At 52.2% G+C, this 20,415-nt stretch overlaps 1 protein-coding gene across 1 annotated transcript in view; it reads right to left on the bottom strand.

The window, feature by feature from the left end:
• Positions 1-1,599: 1,599 nt before the first annotated feature.
• LOC119969140 (protein-glutamine gamma-glutamyltransferase 2-like) overlaps positions 1,600-20,415 on the bottom strand; it is a 157,990-nt gene continuing 139,174 nt past the window's right edge. The window contains exons 14-16 of the mRNA XM_038802357.1: positions 18,147-18,307; positions 10,524-10,660; positions 1,600-2,938 (exon numbers count right to left, since the gene is read on the bottom strand). Coding sequence (XP_038658285.1) covers positions 2,785-2,938; positions 10,524-10,660; positions 18,147-18,307 — 452 coding nt within the window. The 3' untranslated portion in view covers positions 1,600-2,784. The remainder of the gene's footprint in view (positions 2,939-10,523; positions 10,661-18,146; positions 18,308-20,415) is intronic.

Genomic DNA, 20,415 nt, shown 5'->3' with positions numbered 1-20,415 from the left:
CTGCCATCCGGGGGTCACTCGATTCTTCCATTTTATCAAGACCCGCAACCTGCCCTACTCCATCGAGGAAGTCAGGACCGTTAGCAGGAACTGCCAAATCTGCGCCGAGTGCAAGCCGCACTTCTACAGGCCAGGGAAAGCGCATCTGGTAAAGGCTTTCCGTCCCTTTCAACGCCTCAGTATGGACTTCAAAGGGCCCCCCCCCCCCATCCACCGACCGCAACACGTACTTCCTGAACGTGATTCCTGACAAGTACTCCTGGTTCCCATTCGCCATCCCCTGCCCCGACATGACCTCAGCCACCGTCATAAAAGCCCTCCACAGTATCTTTGCACTGTTTGGTGTCCCCACCTACATATACAGCAATAGGGGGTCCTCCTTCATGAGCGATGAACTGCGTCAATTCCTGCTCAGGACAACCAGTTATAACCCCTGGGGAAAGGGCTGGTCGAGATTATTAATGGAACGGTCTGGAAGACCGTCCTATTGGCCCTGCGGTCCAGAAATCTCCCAGTCTCCCGCTGGCAGGAGGTCCTCCCCAATGCACTCCACACCATCCTATAACTGCTGTGTACCACGACAAACGAAACACCTCATGAACATCTCCTTGTCTTCCCGAGGAAGTCCTCCTCCGGGAATTCGCTCCCAACCTGGCTGGCAGGTCCTGGACCCATCCTGCTCCGCAAACACGTGCGGACACACAAGTTGGACCCATTGGGCGAGAGGGTCCACCCCCTTCACACTAACCCTCAGTACGCCTACGTGGCATACCCCGACGGCCGGCAGAATACGGTCTCCCTTCAGGACCTGGCGCCCTCTGGATCCCCACCCACGCCCTCCAACCTACCCCACCCTCTCTCCCACCGGCGCAGCCCATGGCCGTCCACTTCCCAGGTGGATCAGTTCTCCCACTGTTCCCATCTAGGGGTGATGAAGCTACCGAAGAAACCGAAGTCACGCTCCCGGAGTCATGGATACCCAAGCCGACGCTTGCATCACAGCCGAAACTGCGATGTTCACAGAGGATGACCAGGGCCCCCGATTGACTAATTGCTTCATTTTGATATGTACATGTAAATAAATACTGTAAATAACTGCGACATGTAACAAGGCAAAACACTGTACCACCAACAGGTGTCACGATAATCTCAACCTCTACCACTGTATAACGCAAGACCACCACCCCTGCCGGACTCTTTTTTTTAAACAAGGGGTGAATGAGGTAGTCGGTATTAGGGGTATTACGGTACCCAGGTTGAGGCTGTAAGACCATTGATGTGGGAGGTACCTGAGACAGCAAGATCATTGGTGAAGCCTGCCTGCTGGTTCCGCCCAGTAAGGTGGAGTATAAGAGTCTGTGTTTCGCCAGCTGCTACATTCTGTACCTGCGTTGCTCGGGGAGACATCTGGTCCAATAAAGCCTTCAATTGTCATCCAATCTCGCTTCTGGAGTCATTGATCGAGCATCAAGGGGGTAGTGTGCGGGAGTGGGCCTGGGCAAGGTGCTCTTTCAGAGGGTCAGTGCAGTCTCGAATGGCCTTCTTCTGCCCAATTCTAACAGTTTTGGTTGAAGAAAACCACAGTACACCAGCCAATGCTTTGCAACATATTTTATTGGTGAGATAGCAAGTACAATGCATTATATCATTCTATAAAGGTTTGATGCTGATGAAGGCAAAAGAAAAACTGATACATTAAGTTGTGCAAGCAATAGGGATTGTAAAGAGCCATTAGCAGCCTGGCTTCATTTCAATCAGACAGGCTACTACAATTAAAATGGCAAATCTGATAACTTGAAAATTCTTTACTTTGATTGCCATCCACTCTAAAGAATCACACTGTTCAGTTCATGAAGCTGACTCAAATGTAAGTCACAAATTGGCATTTGTACAATTTCTTTGCAAATTAAAATCTGCAGGATCTTTTATATCGATGTGAAAGGACAAACAGGACTGGAGTTAAGTGCCTCATGCAAAATAAAGCACCTCCAACAGTACCACACTCCCCATGTACTGCACTTTATAACTCAGGTTGCTGGAGTGAGCCTTAAATCCACAACTTCTGATTCAGAGTTAAGGCTGCCACCACTGAGCTAAGTCCAGTACCTTGATTCAGCGGTTCCATTATTAGTTTGTTAATGGGATGGATTCTCTGGTTCCCCCACCCACGTATTCCTTGGAAGCGCGCCATTCGCTGCCAGCAGGATCTTCTCTTTCCGCCACTTGTCAATGGGACTTCCCAGCGAAGATATCGCACGCTGCCGGGAAATCCGTGGGTGCTGGTTGAGGGGAAAAGAGAATCCTAATGGCTGAAGAATTCTGACCAATATATTTCATGTGATTGATGACATTAATTGATCCAATCTCCGGTTGCTTTCTAACCTACATGCATAGATTTACAAATCAAATACCATCCAATACCTGTTTCATGCTACCCATATAAAAGGAATCTTGTCTGTATTGGGTTGTGGTGGACCATTAATGCGACGAGATGACATAATTTCAGGACATTTGGAATTTGATTAAATGCAATTGTAAAGAGTGGAAACAGAGCAAGTGCAAATATGGAAAGTGTATGGAACATTTATGTCCTTAGATTATTATGAAGCAAAATGGAACAGTGGTTTATTTAATCAGTGAAATGCTAAATTTATCATCAAAAGCTTTGAAGGAACAGGGGAATGCTGAACTAAAATCTCGATTGTAAATCTGTGCACTTTCCCCTTCTCTTCTGACAAGCACTGGTTCCAATGCACCACTTCTTGAAGATGGCTGACAGGTCCATTATCTTTTCATTGGTTTGACATACATGTTTAGGAAACCCTTCACACCCTTCAGTCTGCTAGAATCAAAATGCACGGTCAGTTTTCTCGGGCCTGGTTTCTGAGGGGTAAAATGTACCCTCAACCTCACTTCCTGACCTGGTGCAATCTTTTGCCTGAAAGAAACAGAGAGGGGAGTTACCAGATATCTTTATTCAGTGAATTAAATGTGTGGCATCCATTATTGAGCCGGTAATCGTTCAAATTCAACTTGTGCCAGACAAATAGAAAATCCACCAGCCAACCACTTTGGTGTGCTCAGTATTCTGCTTCGTGTCATTGGGGCTGTACCAGCAAGACGTGAGCTGCATCACCCGTCTGCATTCTCAGGCAAACTAGGTGTGAAAATTAATTGTGACCGAGATATCCTGAGAATGCATTTTAAAATAAAACCCTGCTGCCACCATTGTAACCTGTCCCGATGCTCTGTCTGATGGGGTTGGGCTGATCCAGACTGGCTGGGCAACCCTGTTGGAGGACCATGCATCCCCCACTTCCCCCCCCCCCTCCCCCCCGACACCCCAACCGTCCCTAGCACCCCCCACCCGAGGGTTGAGTGCGACCTTGAGATGGAATGGCCAGTTTGCATGCAGGGTCATCCTGATGGAAGGTGGCACTGTGGGCAGGAGTCAGACAATGGTCATATGATGCGGAGCACCAGAGCTCATCGCAGAGTGGGTTGTCATCATCCTCCATCCCATGGACCAGATCCAATGTTACTTGCCCCAGCCCGTAGCACTGCAGGCATGTACAACAGAGGGGTCTGCAAGCGGGTGGTTTGGTGTTGTGGGAAGTGAGGAGTGTGGGTTTTGGATGCGGTGTCCGTGCCCCTAGTCATCCCCCTCCCATCCACACCTCCTCCTAGTCGGTGAACCTGGAGGCGATCAGAGTATCCCTTGCATGTTGGCTGAGTGTTCCTTGGTTGCATGTTTGCATATCAAGATAATAATAATAATCGCTTACTGTCACAAGTAGGCTTCAAATGAAGTTACTGTGAAAAGCCCCTAGTTGCCACATTCCGGCGCCTGTTCGGGGAGGTTGGTACGGGAATTGAACCGTGCTGCTGGCCTGCCTTGGTCCGCTTTCAAAGCCAGCAATTTTTTTTTAGATATATATATGTGAATGTGTCTGTCTAATATGACTGACTGAGGAACACAGAACAGAACAAACAAAACAAATGCTCTGAGGCTTGCATCTGATCCTCGTCGACCACCGGAGAGGTGGTGGAGGGGACGACAGTGTCTTGACAGGCGAGTGGGAGGCACGACTGGTGGCCTCATGGTTCGAGGTGTCTGGAGGTGGCAATTTGACATGTGGAAATGGAGGGGAAAGTGATTGTGGGCAAGCAACTTTTCTCAGTGTCCATGGATTCCCTCGAACAATGGAGCCATCAGCCATGGGCAAAATTCTCCGACCCCCCCGAAGGGTCGGAGAATCGCCCGGGGCCGGAATTCTCCGCCACCCGGGAATTGCCGGGAGCGGGAACCGCGCCGCGCCGATCAGCGAGCCCCCTGCGGCGATTCACCGGCCCGCGATAGGCCGAAGTCCCGCCGCTGAGAGGCCAATCCCGCCACCGTGGTTTCAACCACCTCTGGTGGCGGCGGGATTGGCGGCGGGAGGGGACCCACGGGAGTGGATCCTGGGGGGGCGCGGGGTGATCGGACCCTGGGGGGTGCCCCCACGGTGGCCTGGCCTGCAATCGGGGCCCACCGATCGGCGGACGGGCCAGTGCCGTGGGGGCACTCTATTTCTTCCGCCGCCGCCACGGCCTCCACCATGGCGGAGGCAGAAGAGAACCCCCCTACCGTGCTTGCGCTGGTGTTGACGTCAGCAGCAGCTGACGCACCAGCGCATGCGCGAACCGGCGAAGGCCTTTCGGCCAGCCTTGACGCTGGCTGGCGGGCGTCAAAGGCCATTGGCACTGGTTTTGGCGGCAGTCGGTGTGGCGCCAACCACTCTGGCACGGGCCTAGCCCCCAAAGGTGCGGAGAATTCCGCACCTTTGGGGAGGCCCGATGCCGGAGTGGTTGGCGCCACTCCGCTGTGCCGGGACCCCCCGCCCCGCCAGGTAGGGGAGAATCCCGGCCCATATGTATGACATAGGATCTGGGCGTGGCCTGTCTAACAACGACAGCCAGAGAAGACAACCCACCATACAGTATCTTGATCCTGACCGTGTCTGCCCTGTGCGTCATAGCCCTGCTCTAGCTGTCACGAAGCTGCTGCATCACCTGCAGCACCGGGAGCTGATCAATGTTGGGCAGGTGTATGGCTGAAAGCATCATTCGCAGGTCCCTGTTCATCAAGAGTTGAGCTAGCGACATGCCAGTGGACAAGGGAGTCGCCCGGCACAAGTAGTGCAAGGTGTATGTCGGAAGCGGAGTCCGAGGCCTTGCGGATGAGCTGCTTAATGATGTGCACCTCTTTTTCAACTTTGCCATTGGACTGCGGATAGTGCGGACTGGAGGTGACATGCCTGAATTTGTAGCTCTTGGCAAACGTGGACCATTCGCGACTGTGGAAGCACGGGCCATTGTCGCTCATGACAGTATTCGGGATGCCATGCCGTGAGAATGTCTCTTTCCACGCTTTGCTGGCGGTCCGTGAGGTCTGGCAGCTTCAGCACCTCAGGATAGTTTGAAAAGTAATCGATAATTAAGATGTAGTCGCGACCATTCGCGTGGAATAGGTCAATACCAACCTTGGACTGCGGAGAGATCTCGGTCATGTAGTTGGAGCGTATCCTTGCTCTACACTGTTTGGAACCTCTGACAGGTTTATCAGTTCAGGACCATGTCCGTGATGTCCTGGTTGATGCCAGGCCAGTTGACAGCTTGCCCGGCCCTGCGTGTGCACTTTTCTACGCCTAGGTGTCCCTCATGAATCTGCCGCAGCACCATGCTCTGGAGAAATAGCGGGATGACTATCCTGTCCAGCTTGAGCAGGATGCCTTCGCTCAGCGTCAGGTCATCCTTGACATTGGCGAATTGATGGCATTGCCCTTTCTGACAGCCAATGCTGAGGTTGTGGATGACTCGCTGCAACAGGGGGTCTTTGCCCGTCTCTTCTCGGATGAGAACGATCTTCTCATCTGTTGCTGATAGAACAGTTGTACCTGCAATTCAATGTGCTAGATGATCTCCAGTGATTCACTGGGTGCGTTGACGGGGCGGGACAATGCATCGGCGATGATGAGCTCCTTGCCAGATGTGTACACGAAATTGAAATCATACCTCCAGAGCTTGAGCAGAATTCTCTGCAAACGAGGCGTAATGTCGTTCAGGGTCTTTTGGATGATGTGGACCAGAGGCCTATGATCTGTCTCAACAGTAAATGTTGGCAAGTCGTAGACATAATCATGAAATTTGAGGATGCTGGTGAGAGGGCCGAAACACTCCTTCTCAATCTGCGCATATCTGATCTCAGTGGGTGTCATAACCCATGACATGTATGCTACTGTTACCCAGGATGATGTGTCGTCTCTTTGAAGCAACACCACCCCAATGCCATCCTGACTCACATCTGTGGATATCTTGGTCTCTTGGTCTGGTTCAAAGAATGCAAGGACGGGTGCAGTGGTGAACTTGGCTTTCAGCACCTGCCACTCTGTTCTGTGCTCCGCCTTCCACTCAAAGGCGGTTGATTTTTTTCACCAAGTTGCGTAGGGCTGTGGTGTGTGTGACCAAATTCGGGATGAACTTGCCAAGGAAATTGACCATTCCCAGGAAGCATAGTACTGCCTTCTTGTCCTCGGGGACTTTCATGCCTCGATGGCTTTAATTTCATCTGCGTCCGGGTGTACACCGAGTCGCGAAATCTGATCGCCCAGGAACTTCAGCGTGGATGTCCCAAAACAGCACTTGGATCTGTTTAGCTTGAGGCCATGTTCATGTATGCGTCGGAATACTTTCTTGAGTCGCGACACATGTTCCTCTGGGGTTGTGGACCAGATTATGATATCGTCAACGTAGACACGAACCCCTTTTATTCCCTCCATCATCTGTTCCATGATGCGATGGAAAATCTCTGATGCTGAGATGATGCCAAATGGCATTCGGTTGTAGCAGAATCTGCCAAAAGGCGTGTTGAAGGTGCAAAGCCTTCTGTTGGATTCTTCAAGTTGCATTTGCCCAAATTTGCGCGTGTTCCATCTCACTCGTGATTTCTTCCCTCTTCGGGATGGGGTAAGTTTCCCGGATAATTTTCTTTTAGATCCTTGGGGTCAATGCAGATACATAGGTCCCCCAAAGGCTTCTTTACGCACACCATCAAGCTGCCGCAGTTGGTTTAGTGGAGATGATGCCTTTTTGTTGTAGACTCGTGAGCTCTGCCTTCAGGTGCTCTCTCAGTAGAGTAGGGACTCATCGTGGTGCGTGGACCACTGGCTTGGCATCAGGCTGCAGTAGAATCTTGTACTCATACAGCAGTGTGCCCAACCCACTAAATACATCTGGGTACTGGGTTAGGATGTCATCGATGCTGGCCTGAAGATCCGAATGAGAGGCGTCTTGGTATAGACCCTTTGAATGAGGTTCAGTTGCTTGCAGGCGTGTGCACCTAGCAGGGACGCCCTGTCTGGTTTAACAATCTCGAAGTGTAAGCTTGCTTGAGTGTGTCGGCTGGACACCTGCAGATGGCAGGACCCCAGTGCCTTGATAGCGTTTCCATTCTAGTCCAGGAGTTTGCAGGCAGCTGGAATGATTGTGGGGGACTTCTTGATTCTCTTGAAGTCCACCTGCAAAATCAGGTTGGCGGAGGCATCTGTGTCCAGTTTGAACTGGATGGGGCAGTGGTTGACCTTCATCACTGCATGCCATTCATCCTCAGAATCTACGGCCAGGATTGATTGGACTCGCGATGTGTCCGGTGTGACATATTCGCACTTCGTAATAATGCCCACTTGGTAAGTGTTGTCCAGGTATTCATCATCTGGATCCGTAGCACTGCCTGGATCAGAGTCATGCATTCGGTGTTGCACACTTCTGATGCGCTGTTGTCGGTATTGGGAGCACTGGCTCCTAACTGGTGGTGCAGATCTGCACATGGCTGCATAGTGTTTTGCATTTCCCACAGTTTAAACAGCGTTCGCCTCTTGCAGGGCAGTTTTTTAAAAAATAGGCAGTGCCACAGTTCGCACACGTCATGACGTGGGTTCTCGGAGGTCTGCACCTGCACAGTGCGGTTTTTGGCCGTTTTGTGTTCCCAATCGCATTGCGCATGCATCGGGGCCCGGGAAGAGCGCGTGAAATGGCCACTTTCGTCAATGTGGAGGTGCGGCATCCGGGAGATGGCCTGAACACTCTCCACCTCGTGGGAGGCTTGTTTTTTTCACTTTCTGCAGTTTTGTACTGCGAATAGTGATTTTTGGAGTGCTGATGCACAGTACACGTTTCAATCGCGACTGGCAGGGTCATGTGCTTGATTTTCAACAATTGCTCTCGCAGAGGATCAGAGTGGACTCCAAAAATGATTTGGTCTCTGAACATGGAGTCAGTGATATCATCGAAGTTGCAGGATTGCGCTCGCAGTCTAAGGTTAGTTAGATAGGAGGTGCAGGATTAGTCTTTACTTTGCATCCTCTGCTTGAAGATGTAGCGCTCGAAGATTTTGTTGGTGTCCACCTCACAGTGGCTGTCGAATTTGTCCAGGATGGTTTGGTACTTAATTTTCTCCTGCCCTTCGGAAAAGTGAAAGGAGTTGAAGATCTCTCTTGCATGGTCACTCGCAGTGGTGAGTAGAAGAGCTATCTTCCGCGCATCAGTTGCGCCATTGAGGTCGGAAATTTCCACATATAGTTGAAATTTCTGCTTGAATGATCGCCAGTTGGAACTAAGGTTGCCGATGGTCCTGAGCTGATGAGGAGCCTGAATCTTGCCCATTGTGCCTGTATGCAGTAGCTGGTTCTCACGGATCTTGCTGAGTTGAACTACATAGATTGAACAGTCACTCCTGGTATCATGTTGTGTTATGCTGCTTCGGATAACACAGGCTGCTACTTGATGCAGTCTTAACTAAAGGATGCTCCAGAATCTGAAATGAGTTCAACATGTTTATTGACTCCAGACTCTGAAATTAGTTCAACGTGTTTGTTGAACTATTAGCAGTTCTCAAATGAGTTCGACTCTCTGCTAAGCTAACTGTAGTAACTCAGTCTAACTGTACCAGCTTGCTCTAAGCCACCTTCTAGGGTGTGATGCTGCTGATCAACCCTGTCTAACTCTCTTGATGTCTGTCTGTGGAAAGAGGCAGGGTGTGACTGCCTCATCCCTTTTGTAGTGTTTATGTTATGCCTCCTTGTGGTGATGCCACCTCTGAGTGTCCTGACTGTCCATTGGTTGTGTCCTATTCTGAGTGTTCATTGGTTGCATTTTTGAATATCATGACAGTGCCTACTCCCTTGCTCAACCAGGTTCCATGGGCTACAGCATAGTGGCCCTAATTGGCACTGCGGCTCCCTCCCCCCAGCGCCCACCCTCCCATCCCCTCACCCCTGCCCCGTCGGTGTCTGGCACTGTGGTGGCCCCTGGTCCCAGCGCCCATCACTGATGTCAGGGGTTCCATTGGCTGGCACTGCCCTCACTGTAGGCTCCCTGGTGTGGCCCTGGGTGGTCCGACAGTGGGTTGCAGCCGGTTGAGCGTGGATTTTGGGGCCGGGGTGGGGCGTGCTGTGGCGGAGGGGTGGGGTGCGGGGGTGGGAGGTGGGGAGTTGTGGGGGGTATACAGACACATAGAACCAAGGGCCGTGGTGGGCGGTCTGTGGGTGCGCAGCAATGTGGCTGCCGGAATGTCGGTCAATGCCTGGGCCCGACCCAATGGGTGGGCACCCCGGCTGCTCAGTCTGTTCCTCCACCTCCCCTGGCCTTGACATGAGCCCCCCCACCAAGACAGCACGGCCAGTGTCAAGGACGGCAGACCGCAGTCGCTCCTCTCCATTTTCTACCTCCTCTCTCTCGCTCAATAGCCACATCGGGTTCACAATTTTTGAAACCACAAGTGAACGACGCCGTTGTGAACTTGGCCCATCAGCAGTGGTGAATCGCAGAGGCCCCGGAGAATAGGAGGTCAGGCCCCCTAATGATATGCCAATGGTGTATAAAAACCGTGCGGCGAGTGACGCAATTACGACAATTGTAGGGTGCCGGAGGGATCCCGATTTGGTGTCAAACTGGCGCCGACCGCGATTTTGGCGTCGGAGGCTATTCATCGGCCAACACTGAATCCCAACCTTTGCTTTAAATGATAAAAGCAAATTACTGCGGATGCTGGAATCTGAAACGAAAGACAAAATGCTGGAAAATCTCAGCAAGTCTGGCAGCTTCTGTAAGCTTTGGACAAAGAGTCATCGGACTCGAAATGTTAGCTCCTTTCTCTCCCTACAGATGCTGCCAGACTTGCTGAGTTTTTCCAGCATTTTCTCTTTCGGTTGCTTTAGATGATATTGGCTGAGCCATGGCCGGGGCTCTGGGGAGAACTCCCTTGCTCCTCTTTAATCGTTTTGTGCCCGTGAGAGGGAAGAATAGGTGCTGGTTTAACTTCTAACCCAGGAAACAGCCCTTCCAACAGTGGACTATTCCCAGGGCACTGCACTGAAGTGTCAGCCTATATTATGCGCTCAAATCCATGAATTCGGATTTAAATCAACAATCTTCCGAATCAGAGGCAAAAATGTTACCGAAAGCTGAAAGCTGCTGGTTCTACTTACGGACAATCAATGGTCTGCTGTTCAGTGAGGCCGGCTCCCTCCAACAGGAATTTACCATCAAACAAACTCCCTTTCATCGGATTGATGAAGCCAATTTCTGCTGTTATAATTTGATACTGCACTGGCTCTCCCAGGATCTGAAAGAATAATTTATTTTAATTCTTAATGAAGTGAATAAGGGACAGATTTTGTTCTGTCCATGAAGATAGACAATTTTGAAATGTGACTATTACAATCTTCTACAATTAATAAAATAATGGGTGGGATTTTCTGACCCTTTCCACCAGCAGGAACCTCCAGTCCTGCCGAAGTCGATCCCCGTGTTTGTTCCCCGGCGGAGTGACGGACGTAAATGCAAATGACTATTGACGCCAGTGGGATGGGAAGATCCTGCTGACAGACAATGGGGATCTGCCAAATCCACGGGAAACCCACTGCTGCGGGGAGGGCGGGTAGGAAGGAGAGCCCTGGAAAATACCAGCCGATGTTCCTTTCTTTTTGCACACAGGAGCAAACTACAATTACACTCCAGATGTTGCCCTGTCAATTGTTTGCATGCACCGAGTTTTTAAATTTGAGCTCCTTTGATCTTAATTCCTACTCTGTTGGACAATATACAATGTTCCTATTTTAAAGTGGTCCATTATAAGATGTGCCATGGTATTTGATTAAGGGCGATCTAGGTAATATTTGAGATTCAGAGAAAACATGGGATTCCACAATGGATGGAAGGACCACTCTGATGAGGCTGCGTCTCGAGGTTAACACATGGGACAGGGTGGCACGGCTGTGCATGTGCCGTCAACAAGTGCGGCGGCGCCCTCTGACCCCAGAGGACGCCCGCTAGGGGCATCGAAGGCCATAGGATGAGGTACCTCCACCTCAGATGTGCAACCTGGAGAGACATCTAGACATAGCGGTAGAGCTAGGAAGGCCAAGCACATTGAGGACCATTGAGGGCACCGAGGGAGGTGGAGGAGAGGGTCGGGGGGGATGGGTGGGTGGTAGAGTGCGAGGGGGTGGTTTGGAGAGTGGGGCGGAGAGTGGGGAATTGTATGACATATGTGACACATTAAAAACACTTGAGCACAACCATCTCTCTAGCCGCCACCCCCCCCCAGCAACCTTGTGCAGGTGATGATGTGAGTGAGCTCTCAGCAGACAGGCAGCGGTCAGATTATAGCATAGACTGAAGAGCACTGGAACACTGGCACTCAGCTCTCTGTGGGTTTCATTAACCCCCTACCCTCAACAGTGACCCGCTGACGGTACTGACACAGTCCCAGCACCCTGGAGTGATGTGACATGTATCCTGTGAGGGTGGGAAATGGGGGTGGGGGGGGTAGATAATGGGCGAGTGGGTTGATGGGGTGGTGGGAAGAGTGGGGCGGCACCATCGGGAGGGTGGTGATTTGTGTGACACATGTGACACATCAAGAATACTTGAGCAAAGGGCAGCCCGGTGGCCTAGTGGTTAGCACAACCGCCTCACGGCGCTGAGGTCCCAGGTTCGATCCCGGCTCTGGGTCACTGTCCGTGTGGAGTTTGCACATTCTCTCCGTGTCTGTGTGGGTTTCGCCCCCACAACCCAAAAATGTGCAGAGTAGGTGGATTGGCCACGCTAAATTGCCCCTTAATTGGAAAAAATAATTGGGTAATCTAAATTTATAAAAATATTTAAAAAAAAAAAGAAGAATACTTGAGCACAACCAAGTATGATGCCTCTGTCACTTTCTTCCTCAGTTTGGGCCGACCAGCAAACCCTTAGCCCATCTCTCCAGGCATTTTGGGCAGACTGATGCACCGCTCAGTGACAGCGCAAGTGGTCACATGAGCCTCAATGTATGGGCCTCATTGTATCGGGTGTCTGCTTCGCTCTCTGACCTCCCTACTGGCGTCATTATCGAGGTTCTCAGTGGGCAACCCTTTATCCCCGAAGAACCAGTCGCCCATCCGGGGTGGTCTTCGAAGCGGCCCAGGATGTAACTACGGGAAGGGAGAGGGACGTGAGGAATAACGGGCGCAATTCTCCGCACTCACGACGGTGCGGAGAATAACGGGGGTCGTAAATTTTTACGGCCACGCTAGTCTGACGCCCTCCCGCTATTCTCCCCCCCCCCACGCCCGACTCCCGACATGAATCGCTGCCGCCGTTTTTTTTACGGCGAGCAGCGATTCTCAGCTGGCCGATGGGCTGAAGTCCAAGCCCTTTACGGCCGTTTTTACGAACGGCAAACACACCTGGTCTGGCCGTTCGTAAAAACGGTCGTAAAGTTCGGATCTTGGCAACCATGGCACCGATTGGCACGGCAGTACCACGGCCGTGCCAAGGGTGCCATGGGCCCGCGATCGGTGGGCACCGATCGCGGGCAGCGGGTCCGATTCCCGCGCACTCTTTGTCCTTCCGCCGCCCCGCTGTATCAATTCGCGGGGCGGCTGAGGGGCATCCCGGCCCGCGCATGCGCGGGTTTCGTGCAAATGCGCGATGACGTCATCCGCGCATGCGCGGGTTGGAGTCTTCCAATCCGCGCATGCGCGGCTGACGTCATGTGACGCGTCAGCCGTCGCAAACTCTGGCAAGCGGGCTTAACGAAATTCGTTAAGCCCGCGATGCTGGAGTTCACAGCCGCGGCATGCTAGCCCCGACCGGGGACCAGAATCGGTTCTCGGTCGGGGAGGGGGAGGCTGGCGTCAAACCCGCCCGGTTTTGACGCCAGCCTTACGATTTCCCCCTGTTTGGGAGAATCGCGCCCAACATTTTTCAGCTCAGTCTGAGGTTTTTGCACATGGGGTATTGGCATCACTGTCGCCCAAATGGGTGCAGAGCCAGATTCTTTGGTACTGGAAGTTAATAGAAAGGAAAGTGTGGAAGCTCAACACTGTATCCAGTTACCACGGTCTTTGTGTCTCTGTGGAAGGCACAGCTATAATGCAGACAATTATAGCCCTAATTCAACAGAATGGCCGGAGAGACAGTCAAAGTGGCCTTTTTATGTATTTCCCTTAAGTATTCTGTTGGTTTTGTGCCCAAGTTTTAGCAGTGCCAAACCTGAGCAAGCAAAGGACCGGATTCTCCGATTTTGAGACGAAGTGCTGTCACCGGCGTGGAAACAGTGATGATTTACGACAGCAAAAACGGTGCAACAGGTGCACCAATTCAGCAACTCTAAATGGGCTAGCACCATCGCCACATGGAACACAACTGGTTCCAAGAGAAATGGCGCCGGATTCGTTGGGTCCGTGATTTGCTCACATGAGGCTCTTAGATCAACACTGCGGCATTTCACCATGCCCGAATGAAATGAAAATCGCTTATTGTCACGAGTAGGCTTTAAGTAAGTTACTGTGAAAAGCCCCGAGTTGCCACATTCTGGCGCCTCTCCGGGAGGCTGGTACGGGAATCGAACTGTGCTGCTGGCCTGCTTGGTCTGCTTTAAAAGTCAGCAATTTAGCCCATTGAGCTAAACCAGAAGAGGGCACTGGATGTAGTCGGCAGCTTGGAGGAAAGGGAGGACGCGGAGATCGGCGGCGGGCAAGCGAGACCCTGCTGAGTTGCGGATTCCCATGACACATGTGTGGACACCCACCCCCCCCCCCATTCACCCCCATCACCCTCCGTAACCCCAAATCCCCCTCACCCCCCAACCCGCACCGCTCTCACCTCCCTGACCCCCCTCATCTCATCCCATCGCCCCCCCATCCCTCCCCAATCGCAACCCCCATGCCCCCCCCCCCCCCGTCCCTCTCCCTAACCATACATGCCGGCTTGTGTCGTACAGGGCCTGCTGGAGATGGGGCCGGTCAATCCGGAGACCACCACCCCCAGCCAGTGCCAGGGCCAGTGCTCCCCGGATGGCAGAGCACTGATGGAGAGAGCAGCTTAAACACCAGCCCTCTGTCCGAGACTCAGGACACCCCGGAGCTCGGATTGGAAGTGGTCACAGACTTTGTGTCACAGCTGTCTCCTTCACCCTCCACCATCTCAGAGACTAGCACCTCAGTTGGGCACATTAGTGAAGAGGCTCCTGGGACACTATCTGATTCACACCACACATCGCATCCGGTACAGTAGATAGAGGTAGGAGCAGCTGGGAGGCCGGATGGTTAGAAGGCAGGCCAGCCCCAGGAACCAGCTGCCGCCCAGACGGGTCCCAGACTCCTGGAACATTCAGTCCCAGCCACAGTGGAAGTGCAGTCAGACAGCCAGGGACTTCAAGAGGGGATGACGGCCGGCTTCCAGCACCTGCAGGTGCAGGTGGAGGAGATCAATCACGTGCAGGAGCAGAGGGTGATGCCAGTCATGCGTGCCACCCAGGCCGACACCGTATGGGTGGCATCCGCGATGGAGGCACTGGGGATGATGGTGTCTGATATGGGTCAGAGTGTGCAAGGCTTGGGTCATCCTGTGCAGGCGGGGGCCGAGACCCATGACAGGCAGCCATGTGCCAGAGTCACCTGGATATCGCAGCGGCGCTCCTCAGCGCATCTCAGTCACAGCAGGCCATGGCTGAAAGGTGTCCCAGACCCAAAAGGGAGGTGGCCCAGTCACTGGCTGATGTGGTATGGTCCTTCAGTGCGGTGGCACAATCCCAGATGGAGATGGTCCACTCCCTTTGCTCCGTGGACGTGAACGTGCAGACCCTGGTCGAGAAAAGAGAGGGCCTCCAAGACTGGCAGCGTCAGGGAGCAGGGGGGGCCTCAGTGGATGGCTCTGCTCGCGCCCGCATCCCATGGAGTAGGTAGTGGAACAGCGCAGCACCTCGGACTCTCCCCTTCCTGTCCATGGTGCAACTGTTGGGCAGCGCGCCAAACAGGGCGGCACCACGCCACCCGGGCCGCCTGAGCAGCAGCCAGGCCCATGGAGGCCGGGTCACCCCAGGAGACGTGTGCCAACAGGCACCCTCATTGCAGGGCAGCAGTCACAGCATGCCGCCTCCACTCCTGTTGTACCATCTGGGGAACCACCTGGCGCAGTAATAAGGCCCGTAAGGCCAAAAAGTTAGACACCAATTAAGTTGGCATGGGTGCAGGGCACAGTTTAGTTATAGGGGCTAGGGCAATAAAGTGTATATTTGTTCACAATAAACACCTGTTAACACTGTTCAAACCTGCCTCGGTCCTCTGCCTGATGGGTGTGGGGGTAGGATGGTCAGTGCTGGCCAGTGGGAGTGGGGGGGTGGGAAACCTGTGCAGGCTACTGGGCGGACCTTGCTCTCCCACCCTCAACCCACTGCCTCGAGCATCCCTAGCACCCCCACCCCAGGGATTCGACGGGACCATGTGATGGACTGGCCAGTTCGGATACAGGGTTCACCCTGGTGGAAGGTGCCACTGTGGCCATGAATCAGACTTTGTCATACGATGTGGAGCACGGAGCTGATCGTGGAGAGGGCTGTCATCATCCTCCATCCCATGGACCAGACCCGCTGTCACTGCCAACCGAGTGCCCCAGCTCCTAGTGCCGGAGGTATGTGTCGTGGAGGGGTAGTGCATGCGTGTGGTTTGGTGGTGGTGGGAGGTGAGGGGGTTCGGGTCTGGAATTGTCGTGTCCGTGCCCCTGGCGAACAACCAACCCCTCCCAGTCGGTGAAACATGAGCTGATGTTCGCGCCGGCCTTGGTGATGGTGTGACTTTGGATAGGCTCATCAGCCACGATCGCAACAGGCAACCCCTGTCGCCCAGTAGCCAGCCCTGCAGCCGGGGTGAGTGACCCTCAAACATGTCGGGGATCACCGAGTGTGCCAGAATTAATGCGTCCTGCACGCTTCCCGGGTACTAGGCACAGACGTGCATGATGCGCATAGTTGGCCACGTCGGTGCCCCTGGTCCTGTCGCTTGAACCTGCTGCCAGGTGCACCGTTGGCTGGCACTGCCCTCACTGGGGACTGCCGTGGGTGTTGTCCTGTAGCCACCTGGGGTGGCCACTGCCCAACACAAAGTGGAAGATTACAAAGAATGCAGGGAAAATGGACATGTTGCAAAAGCAAGCAGCTTGCAAAAGCGCTTGTGTATTCTGACTGCTGCAGAAACCAGACCGCACTGCGAAAAAAACAAGTTAGCATACTAATGAGGCGATACCCGGTGATTCCCAGGTACAATGGAAACAAGTTAACTCAAATTGCTACAATGAATAGAAGGCCAGACTTCTCGGCGCCAAGAGAAGTTCAAAACAATAAGCCCAAGAACCGCCCAGTTATCGAGGGACTGCCCCGTTATTGGGGAAATTCAAATCAATCGATTGGGAAGAGACCCAATTGATTGCGAGTGTATAGAGGGTCCGCCCAGGTGGGCGCGAGACCCTGGGAGAGGTATAAGACAGAGACCCCGACCCCAGCTCTCTCTCTCAGCCAGCCTCTCCTTGACCAGCTCTCTCTGCCGGCCCTCCCAACAAGAACACCTTTGTAGCAGCTCTCGAACTTGACCACAGAGCGGAGAGGCCTGGCCAGCAGCCGCCATCAAGTGTTACACAACGCACGCTACGAGAGTAGACACTCCTGACCCCTTTAGTCCACACCGACTGGAAGCCTGCGGACCCAGGATAAAGCTAGAGGCCGTTGTTCCCTGATCCGGCAGTTCCCTTATCCAGATAAGTATTTGGCCTGTTAGTGGTAGGATTAGCCTAGTCTTGTAGTTTTATATACATAATTAGTAGTAACTGTATTATAATAAACGTGTCTTGTTTGAACTTACTAACTGGTGTATGGAGTTAATGGTCTGAACTTGAACTTGAAACTTGTGACGGTATCTTAACGATACCTGACGACTCTAGAGCTAAGGAATGAAACAGAGCCAAATTGAGTGTAAAGCACACTCACCCAGAACAAGCAACAGTCCTGGGTGGTTCCCCGGTGGGTGGCTGCCGGTTGGGGGGGTGTTTGGGGGTGGGGGCGCTGTGGAGGGGGAGGTGGGGTGTGGGGGTGGGTGCACCCATACAGCCGGTGTCACTGTGTAGAACCAGGAGCCAGGGTCGGTGGTCAGCAAGATGGTCGCCGTAATGGCGGTCGGTGCCTGAGCACCGCCCCAGTACTGTGGGAGTGCATCCCGGCTGCTTGATCTTTTCCCTCCCCTCCCCCCATGCACTCTCCTTCCCCTCCCCCAGCCCTGGCAGAGTGCCCCCACCATGGCCAGCATGGCCGTTGAACGGGCCAGCAGCCACAGTCAATCCACGCCATTTCCTGCCTCCTCACTCTCGCTCAACAGCCAGGATGGCGGGTTCACGATTTTTATAAGCACAAGTGAACCATGCTGTTGGGAACTTGGCCCATTGGTGGCAGTGAATTGCAGAGGCCCAGGAGCATCGGGTATCAGGCCCGCTAATGATATGCCTTCTGTATTTTCAGCCCGCATGGCGAGGGGCACATTTACACATTTTGGGGGTGCAGGAGCATCCCAATTTTGCTTCAAACCGGCGTCTACCGCGATTTCGGAATCGGAAGCTATTCTCCGCCAAATCGCGTTTCACGATTTTTCTGTTGGCAAACGGAGAATTCAGCCCAAAGTATGCCTACTGAAGGCATAAGATCTGCAAACTAACCAATTTTATTTATTTTGTAAACTATCTCAGTCATGGAACGTTGACGCAGTGGGATGCTATTGCCAACCAAATTCCTCAGTAATAATTACCTTCATCATTAGAGATGGATTCTGGAGAGTAATCACTTTTCGAGTAATATGTGTTTCATTTGCCTCATCATCCTTTGCAATGGCCAAAATGAGTATATGATTGTGTTCGCTCAAGGTTTTCGAAATACTTTGAGTAAGTACATCAATATGTTCCTTTGTTTCTGAAGAAAAGGAATAATGGTGGATTACTAAATTAAGTTTTAGATAAAAATACACATGATACATTTGTTCTCGGATTGGCTGTCATCTTTGTAATCCTGCCTGAATAAGATAGTGGCCACAGCTGTAACCGCAACTAGTTCCTGAAGAAGATGAATGATGGATCACGGACTTCAGATGCATAGAATTCAGCCCTTTGTCACCAACAAAATCAGTCACCTTGATTAATTTAGAGTATGAATTTCACAGTGTGAAATGCATGGCGATATGATAACACATAAATACAAATCTTTCTCATGAAATAAAATTGTTCAGGATTAAATTATTTTATTACCGTGTTCATGAAAATATCATCCTATTTTTTCCATATATGACAGCTCGTGAACTTATGCAGCCTGAAGCTAGAGACTCCCCATTGATGTTCAAGGAATCACTGAGTGCTGAATTTGGGTGCATTTGAGTGCAAAAGTGAGAGTTTGGTGAATGAGGGAGTTAGGTGAGGAGGGAGTTAGAAGGTGCTGCTTTCATTTTATTTCCAACACTTCCTCAAAGAGCCTGAAGGAAGCCAAGGGTTTACAGAGAGTGCAGCTGACTGGGAGCAGAGTCGGAGGGCGGAGTTCCAGTTGTCACAGCACAGCTGCATTCTGTAAGATCAGAAGAAATGGAGGCTAGGGCAGTTGCATGCACCTCTTGTAGGATGTGGGTGGTGAGGGATACCATCATTGTTCCCGCTGACTACACCTGCGGGAAGTGCACCCAACTCCAGCTCCTCAGAGACCGTGTTAGGGAACTGGAGATGGAACTGGATGAACTTCGGATCATCCAGCAGGCAGAGGGGGCAGGTAGAGAAGAGTTCTAGGGAGGTAGCCACACTCAAGGTAGAGGAAACGAGTAGCTGGGTTACAGTCAGGGGAAGGAAAATGAGGGGGCAGACAGTGCAGGGATCCCTTATGGCCGTTCACCTTCAAAACAAGTATACCATTTTGAATGCTGTTGGGGGGATGACCTACCGGGGGAAGGCCCAATCGGCCAGGTCTCTGGCACTGAGCCTGGCTCTGTGGCTCAGAAGGGAAGGGGGGAAGAACAGAAAAGCAATAGTGATAGGAGACTCAATGGTTAGTGAAATGGATAGGAGATTCTGTGGTCGCGAGCAAGACTCCCGGAAGGTATGTTGCCTCCGGGAGCCAGGGCCAGGGATGTCTCGGATCGAGTCTACAGGATTCTTAAGGGAGAGGGTGAACAACCAGAAGTCGTGGTGCGCATAGGCACCGAGGACATAGCTACGAAAAGGGATGAGGATCTAAAAAGTGATTATAGGGAGTGAGGTAGGAAGCTAAAGAGCAGGACAAGCAGAGTACCTGCTACCTGCCGTGTGCAAGTGAGGCAAGGAACAGGGAGCAGGTGCAGCTGAACACGTGGCTACAGGGCTGGTGCAGGAGGGAAGGCTTCAGATATGTGGATCATTGGGATATCTTCTGGGGAAGGTGGAACCGGTATATGAAGGACGGATTGCATCTAAACTGGGGGGCACCAATATCCTGGGTGGGAGGTTTGCTTGAGCTCTTTGGGAGGGTTTAAACTAGTTTGGCAGGGGGATGGGAACCAGAGCTATGGATCAGAGGAAAGGGAACTGTTGAACAGGCAGAAATAGTATGCAGCAAATCTGTGAGGAAGGATAGACAGTTGAGAGGGCAAAGTTACACTCAGTGGAATGGGTTAAAGTGTGTCTCTTTCAATGCAAGGAGTGTCAGGAATAAGGGAGATGAACTTAGAGCATGGATCAGCACTTGGAACTACGATGTTGTGGCCATTACGGAGACATGGATTTACAGGGGCAGGAATGGTTGTTAGATGTTCCGGTGTTTAGATGTTTTCAGCAGAATAGGGAAGGAGTTAAAAGAGGTGGAGGAATGGCACTGTTAATTAGGGAGTGCACCACAGCTGCAGAAAAGGAGGTCGGTGAGGAGGGTTTGTCTACTGAGTCAGTATGGATGGAAGTCAGAAACAAGAAAGGAGCAGTCAGTTTATTGGGAGTTTTCTATAGACCCCCCAATAGCAGCAAAGAGATGGAGGAACAGATGGGGCGGCAGATCTTGGAAAAGTGCAGAAG

The sequence above is a fragment of the Scyliorhinus canicula genome, chromosome 7, assembly GCF_902713615.1.
Source record: "Scyliorhinus canicula chromosome 7, sScyCan1.1, whole genome shotgun sequence".
Lineage (NCBI taxonomy): Eukaryota > Metazoa > Chordata > Chondrichthyes > Carcharhiniformes > Scyliorhinidae > Scyliorhinus > Scyliorhinus canicula.
Note: the sequence above shows the minus strand (reverse complement) of the source record. Positions and strands in the feature narration are given on the sequence as shown.